The sequence below is a fragment of the Octopus sinensis genome, linkage group LG1, assembly GCF_006345805.1.
Source record: "Octopus sinensis linkage group LG1, ASM634580v1, whole genome shotgun sequence".
Classification (NCBI taxonomy): domain Eukaryota; kingdom Metazoa; phylum Mollusca; class Cephalopoda; order Octopoda; family Octopodidae; genus Octopus; species Octopus sinensis.
Genome location: NC_042997.1, coordinates 79795589 through 79804072, shown reverse-complemented (window position 1 = coordinate 79804072; position 8484 = coordinate 79795589). Strand labels below are relative to the sequence as shown.

The 8484-nt window shown below is 36.8% G+C and overlaps 1 protein-coding gene across 2 annotated transcripts in view; it reads right to left on the bottom strand.

Annotated features, from left to right (window-relative positions):
• Positions 1-1172: 1172 nt before the first annotated feature.
• The window catches only part of LOC115212375 (protein lifeguard 4), a 46927-nt gene continuing 39615 nt past the window's right edge, over positions 1173-8484 (bottom strand). For both annotated transcript variants that reach the window (XM_036502273.1, XM_029781258.2), the window contains exon 8: positions 1173-1393. In XM_036502273.1, the coding sequence (XP_036358166.1) occupies positions 1190-1393 (204 nt within the window). In that variant the 3' untranslated portion in view covers positions 1173-1189. The remainder of the gene's footprint in view (positions 1394-8484) is intronic.

Here is an 8484-nt window from a genome sequence, read left to right as displayed (position 1 = left end):
GGCTCCCCAGCCTGGCCACAACCACAAGGCCGAAACATATAAAAGAATATATATATAAACACACACATGCATATAATAAATAATATATATATATATATATAACTTCACAAGTTTTTTTAATTCTCTCTCTTTATTTCTTTGTGTTCCTTTTTGTTGAAGGCTCAAAACATAAGACTTTCTCACCTTCTTGAGCATCAAACTGATACACCTGCTTGTTGTTTATAAACCTGTCATCTTTTGTTTTTCAGTAAATTTCAACTATATATATATTTATATACATGCATATATAGGTACAGGACATCACCAATAGTGCAATACGTAAACACAAGGAGAAAATGGAAAACAGGACAAGTTAACACAACTGATGAAGGGTCCTTTCTCAGTGCTAACTTGTCCTGTTTTCCATTTTTTGCTTGTGTTAACATATTTCACTCATTTTTTTCCTTGTTTACGTATTTCATGTTATTTGCACCGTTGGTGACTTCCTGTATGTATGTGTGTGTATATATATATATATATATATATGTGAGTATATATATTATTTAATTGAACACAATGCATCCATATCCAAGTAAGTTTATTTTCCACACACACATATATATATAATCATCGTTTAACCTCTGCTTTCCATACTGGTATGGGTTGGATGGTTTGACCGACGACTGGCAAGCTGGGAGGCTGCACTAAGTTCCATACTCACACACATACAAATGGCTTCTTTCAATTCCACTCACAAGGCTTTGTTTGGCTTGAGGCTATAGTAAAAAACACTTGCCCAAGGTGTCATGCTGTAGGACTGAACCTAGAACCATGTGGCTGGGAAGCAATCTTCTTACCACAACACAGGCATGCCCGATGGGATTCTTTCAATTTCCATCAACTAAATTCACTCGCAAGGTTTTGGCTGACCTGGGACTATAGTAGAAGACATTCGCCCAAGTTGTTGCAGAGTGACATGAATACAAAAATCACAAGGTTGGAAACAAGCATTCACAGTAACAAATTCATCAACAAGTTAAATTTTGAAATAATCACATTTATTTAGCATATAGTACAAATTATAATATATGGAAAAATACTCAATAGTAACAGTATTTAATTTATTCATTATTTAACTGGTTGTTAGATTAATTAATTTAATTCATTAATGAAAAAAAAAATTGCAACTCTTGTTATTGGAAGTTGATATTTATTTTCGATTATCATTGAGTATACGTAAGATGTATAGAAACAGATTGATGATATCCAAATAGAGATTGATAGAAGCTACAATGTATTCTTCAGCTGACAACTTGTGCATCATCATGTGAGTATCAAAGACAATAAACAGTGAGAAGACAATTGCACCTCCAATAGCCAACAGTTTGTCAATCATTTCACTCTGGAAGAATATCTAAAATAAAGAAAATATTACAAATATTTATTTTTAACCAAACTTATGACTGGTTGATAGCCATTGTCTAATCAATTCAAATATAAAAGTGTAATTATAAATAGTTTACTGAAGTTTGTGACTGAAAATTTATAGCAATTTTGAACATATTTGATAATGTGTGTGTGTGTGTGTGTACATATTAATGTGTATAACTTGATAGCATTTTTCGATCAAACTGCTTTTTTAGACTGGTGTGTGTGTTTCTAACAAGAGGAGTCTTTCAAGGAGGCACCCAGCTCTTTAACTGTGTAATATACAAAACTTACCCACCCTCAAGAATGCTGAAGTCAGAGTTGGTCTATCTCTCAATACAAAGAAGACTGAATACCTGAGGATTAATGAAGATGAAAGCCACCTGTCAATCTGTCCCAGAGACAGCACACAACTCAAGGTGGTTTTACTACAGTAAAAATGTCTGTTACAAGAAACTAGGCTTGCTTCAAAACATCTAACAATCAAGTATTTTAAAGTCAAGAAAGCCAGCCTTTTTGAGGGCAGGATCAGAGAGCATTCTTTTTTATAGAGTCAAAATCTGGGCTATGAAGAAAGATCATCCAGATCACTTTAATGGTATATAACCACCAAGCTTTTAATGTTTCTGCTGCATTCATGCTCAGTCCCCACCTTGGATGCTTCCACTGCATTCACCTTCACTCTCTAACACTTCTATGTCAATATTCTCCAGCTTTTCTCTCAATGCTCTTACTACAATCATACATTGCTTCCCTCCTCTCTTTCTCTGACTGTCTGCTCACCAGTTTTTTCCATTATCTCAATACCCTCTCATCTCTTTCTATCATAAACTTTCTCTGGATTCTTGCCACTCTCATCTCTGTCCCTATCTCACATTCTCTTCCACTCACATCTAACCATATTTGCTCTTATAATGTGGGATAACATTGGATTCCTCTCCCCACACAACCCACTCCATCACCCTTACTATTCAGTTGCTCTCTTTTTCATTAATGCCTCACACTATTCCTCACCACCTCTGTACTTCTACCTTAATATTGTGCAGGGAATATAGAATACGTTGTTAATCTTTCAACTACTTCTCTCTTACAACAATAAATCTGTTCCTGTCATCATTCCCTCTATGTACCCCACCTAAAGTTAGCACTCCCCACACCTATCTCTCTGTCTGTCTCTCTCTCCTATTCTACTTTCCATTATAAAGGCTCTTAAAGTCTTGACAGTTTCAGGCAACCTCAAAGGAGCTGTGCCGTGACAAAGTACTCAGTCCACCACTATGTAAAGTGGTTAACATTAGGAAGTACTTCAAGCCATACCAACCATCAAAAACAGACACTGGAACATAATGTTGGAGTCTGTTGAACCATCCAATTCATGCCAATATAGAAAGTGAACAAACAATGATGGTGATGATGAGGATTGATTGGTCTATCTGTCTGCCTAAGTATGTATCTTTAGAAAGATATACACACACGCACACACGTGTATGCATATACACTGGCAATTATAACATCAGTTATAATATATAAAAGAATTGTCAACATTTATGTATTGGGTTCAGTAATTTAATGCTTCATGGTGAAGCATCAGAAATTTATACACACATGTAATTTATATACATCTACTGTCAATGATTAAGAAAATAAAAATTTCAAGCATTCAAGCCCCTATTAAAAGAAACTATCAAAGATTGTTTCCAGGATTAAACAATAATGACTCCTATTAGTAAGGAACTTAACAAGAATTATAAAACAGTTGTCAAGGCTATATTGAAGAAGATTAATGATCATCATTGGCACAGCTGCTATTGCTACTACTACAACAATAATAATCATCCCAATAGTAATGAGATTAAAGATAACAATATTTGTGTTAATAGTAATAATAAGGATAATAATAATTCATTATAATAACTGCATTAATAGTATAGATAATACTATAAACATGGAAATGAACTTGAATATTAACAACAAAAATAAGAAGCTAATGGTAATTTAACATGATACAAATAATTGTAAGTGTAGCGTACCCAACAATTGTCCTCTGGGTGATCATTGCTTGCAATAAAATGTCATTGATGCATTGTTGATATACTAAGCACCAGAATTTGACTAAAATACAAATTAGGTCCTCTGCTGATTTCAAGAGACACTACTTATCTCATGTCAGTTTTAATTTTTTTAATATTATGTGCATTCATTATTTCAAGGTTAATAACATTTCCTATAGTACTTCTGCATCTATTATGATCATAAGACCATATCAGGGTGGTTACACTGCACACAATCTGCAGAGTATGCTAGCTTCATTTCTTTCAAGCCTTCGCAAGTCCTCTGTAGTCAAAGCCTATGTTTCACTGCTCTGTAACATAGCTGTACATACAAGGGCATTGTACAATCTGACTTACACTTTGAGAGAGAGGCCCTTAGTTACCAACAAAGGTAGGAGCTCTCTGAACTTTGCCCAGCCTGTTTTTAATCTAGTAACTATACTTTCAGAACTTCCTCCACCATAGCTAAGTTGGTCTCTTAGGTAACAAAAGCTGTCTACTACTTGTAATGATTTTCCCAAGCATTTGAGGGTGTCAATTGTCTGTGCATTTTTAGTGCTTATTGTACCAGCATATTTACCACACACAAAGACCATATTCTCCATTAGCCTTCTTTTGGTACTGCTACACCTCTTATGTGTCCAAAGCTTGCACTGGGTACAACGTATGGAGTTCCTACCAATACCCTTCTTACATATTAAGCAAGGCCATCTCCCAGAAGGGACTTGTGATTTGTCTGTTTTCCTACTTATTAGGACTTTAATTTTTGCTAGATTAACTCTCAGGCCCTTAGATTCCAGGTTTTGTTTCCACACTTGAAATTTCTTCTCTAGATCAGGTAGTGAGTCAACTATAAGAACTAGGTCATCAGTGTAGAGGAGCTCCCAGGGACAGCCAGTCTTGAATTCCTTTGTAAAGTCCCATAGGACAAAGATAAACAAGAGGGGGCTGAGAACTGAGCTTTGGTGAACTCCTAACTGTACATTGAATTCATTGCTATACTTGTTGCCAATCTTCACCTTACTGGCAACCTCTCTGTACATGGTTTGTACCGCTCTAACTAACCACTCATCTATACCTAGCTTTCACATTGACCACTAGATAAAGGAGTGGGGGGGGGGGCTCTGTCAAAGGCTTTCTCCATATTTACAAAAGCCAGGTACAGAGGTTTACTTTGGGTTAAATACTTTTGCAGTTGCCTAACCAGGAATATAGCATCAGTTGTGTTCCAGCCTGGCACAAATCCGAACTGCATCTCGTCTATACTTCCTCATTAATTGAGCTGTGACCCTTTCTGTGACATTCATCACTTGGTCCAGCAATTTGAAGCCTCTGTAATTAATTCTGTCTAAAGTATCACCTTTGCCTTTGTAAAAGTTGCCTATATTGCTGCTACACCAATCGTTAGCTATGACTCCCTCATGGATAACCTGATTAAACTATATGGATGACTAGGCTATATCCTACTCTGCCTATATATATATATATATATATATATATATATATATATATATATATAGTAATAACAATAATAATCCTTGGATGGAATTTATAAATATTTTAATGCATCACAATGCTTGTTTTCACAAATTGCATGTTTCTTAAGATCATAGTCCATATTTCTGGGATGATTACAATACAGTTTGTAGTATCCATGGACATTGGGTAGATCATGTTTATGCATTCATTTCTTTGGGAAAAGTAGCATTAATGGATGTTTAACTGAGGGCTGTTTACCAATTTTGACTAATGAGAAGGTTGATTGGGGTATGTGAGCAGTTCTGTGTCTATTTGGTGGGGAAGGGTGGAAGAGTAATGGTGAAGATTGGGTGTGTCTGAAGAGACTTGGGTGGTATGCTTAATTCAGCACTTTATTTCACACCAGCATGTGACTTATCAGTGAAACCATTCAATTATCGAATAATTTTGATATTTCAGGTATCTGATTGTTTTCTTGATTGTCATTTTGTGATGCAATTTAAATGTATGTTTTCAAGAACACTAATATTGAATAAAAGTTTACAAATTTATCTTCATCATTATTTTCCATGCTTGCTAGGGTCAGACGGAATTTATTGGGGCAGATTTTTTATGGCTGGATGCACTTCCTGACACAATCCTCATCTGTTTCCAAGCAAGGTCATATTTATTTACAACTATTACATGTCCAGACAAGAGTACATGCAAACACTCCCACCCACACATCATCTTTTAACATCTGCTTTCCATGTTGGTATGAGCGGGATGGTTTGACAGGAACTGGCCAGCTGGGCAGTTGCCCAGGTTTCAATCTTCTATTTTGATATGGTTTCTGTGGCTGGATGCCATTCCTAACGCCAACCATTTCACAGAGTGGACAGGGTGTTTTTTTTTTATGTGGCACCAGCAAAAGCATTTTTATGTCACACCAGCATGGGAACTTTTACATGGCACTGGTATGGGTGCTTTTACGTGACACCAGCACAGGTGCTTGTAAGTGGCACTGACATGGGTGCTTTTTATGTAACCAGCACCCAAGAGTCCTCAAGGGTGAGAGAGGGATGTAGAGGATGTACCTGTATGTATGGACAACCACAGTTTTACTTAGCTTCATGTGTCTTCACAAGCACAGCAAACCACCAGAAGCCTTGGTCCCTTGTCATTTCTTGTGAGGCTTAACATCTGAAGATCCTTTCTCACTATTTCAATTCATGTCTTCGTAGGTCTATCCCTTCCACACATTCCCGCCACAATTTGAGATTGGCACTTCTCTAAGTAGCTGTACTCATCCACATGCATCACATGACCATACCAGTGCAGCCTGCTCTCTTGCACATTACAACTGATGTTTCTTATACCCAATTTTTCTCTCAAATTATTTGCATTCTGCTGTTAATGAACACTGACATTATCCACCCAGTGGAATATGCTGGTTTCATTTGTTTCAAGCCTTTGCTTGGCTTCAGTAGTCATAGTCTAAGCTTCATTACCATATAGCAGAGCTGAACATACACAGGCATCATATAATCTGCCTTTCACTCTTTGATACAGGCCTTTTGTTACCTACAAAATTAGTAGCACTCTGAACGCTGTTCAGCCTTTTCTTATTCAAGCAACTACGCTTTCAAAACTTCCTCCTCCACTACTAACTTTGTCACCTAGACAATGCAAGTTATCTACTACTACTAAGGATCTCCCAGACACTTGAGGAAGTCTCTCTCTCTCTCTCTCTCTCTCTCTCTCTCTCTATATATATATATATATATATATATATATATATCTATAATTAAAAATGAGGGTGTCTAAAAGACACCAACATACCGAAATAGCAGTCGAAACTCTGACTATAAAACCACGTTAAATGTTCATATCGCACCATGAGGTAAAGCGGAGGGACAAAACATACAAGCAAAAATTATTGAATAATTCAAGATCCAAGGATTTCTGGTTCTGCTTTAAATAAGCTTTACCGTCATCAATTGAATATATCAAGGGTACATAAATACAGATATATATATGCACAGCAAACGATATACTTACATATACGAGCGCCGTACATACATACATATGCACGTATGGACACAGCCAGTTTGAATCGCCCGCCAAATCACCGCATAAATACGATATGGTTAAAATAAGCACCGCAGTGAATATAATAACGAATTATATAAATTTATATATGAGGATAATATCGATATTTAAGTGTCGAAATTATCAAGTGGCCAGCATGAAAGAAATACCTTACAAAGGCGAAAAAAATTTTTAACAATTAAAAATGAGGGTGTCTAAAAAGACACCAACATGCCGAAATAGCAGTCGAAACTCTGACTATAAAACCACGTTAAATGTTCATATCGCACCATGAGGTAAAGCGGAGGGACAAAACATACAAGCAAAAATTATTGAATAATTCAAGATCCAAGGATTTCTGGTTCTGCTTTAAATAAGCTTTACCGTTTTACCTCATGGTGCGATATGAACATTTAACGTGGTTTTATAGTCAGAGTTTCGACTGCTATTTCGGCATGTTGGTGTCTTTTAGACACCCTCATTTTTAATTGTTAAAAATTTTTTTCACCTTTGTAAGGTATTTCTTTCATGCTGGCCACTTGATAATTTCGACACTTAAATATCGATATTATCCTCATATATAACAATATATATATATATATATACGTACATCCATACACACTTACATATGTGATCATACACAAGTCAGGTTCTTTCACTATTACATGGTTTCAATTTCAATTACTTTCATTATGTATCTATATCTATTAGTTTAATTTCTGTTACTTTCAGTATGTATTTATATACACAAGAGGTGAGGACTGAAATCCTTATACTTCATTTACTGTATATATATATATATATAATATATATATATATATATCGGTGGCACATAAAAAGCACCATCCGAATCGTGGCCGAAGCCAGTGCCGCCTCGACTGGCTTCCGTGCAGGTGGCACGTAAAATGCACCAATCCGACCGTGGCCGATGCCAGCCTCGCCTGGCACCAGTGCAGGTGGCACGTAAAATGCACCAATCCGACCGTGGCCGATGCCAGCCTCGCCTGGCACCAGTGCAGGTGGCACGTAAAAAGCACCCACTACACTCACGGAGTGGTTGGCGTTAGGAAGGGCATCCAGCTGTAGAAACATTGCCAGATAAGACCGGAGCCTGGTGCAGCCTTCTGGTTTCCCAGATCCCCCGGTCGAACCGTCCAACCCATGCTAGCATGGAGAACGGACGTTAAACGATGATGATGATATATATATATAAATATATATATAAAGTTAATCCAAACAAGAAAACACAAAAAAACACAACAACGCGAGGACGTGGAACAAATATAGTATTATTGGATGCTCAGGAAAGAAGGAAAGAAGGAGGGTTTAACGTTTTGAGCGGAGCTCTTTGTCGGAAACATAGGAGAAGGAAAGATCCAGAGAAGGGAAGACAGAGGAAAAAAAAAATCGCCAACGGTACACACGAGGTCACATTAAACTCCAATTTACACTGCAACTAAAAAGCAGAGGGATGTTA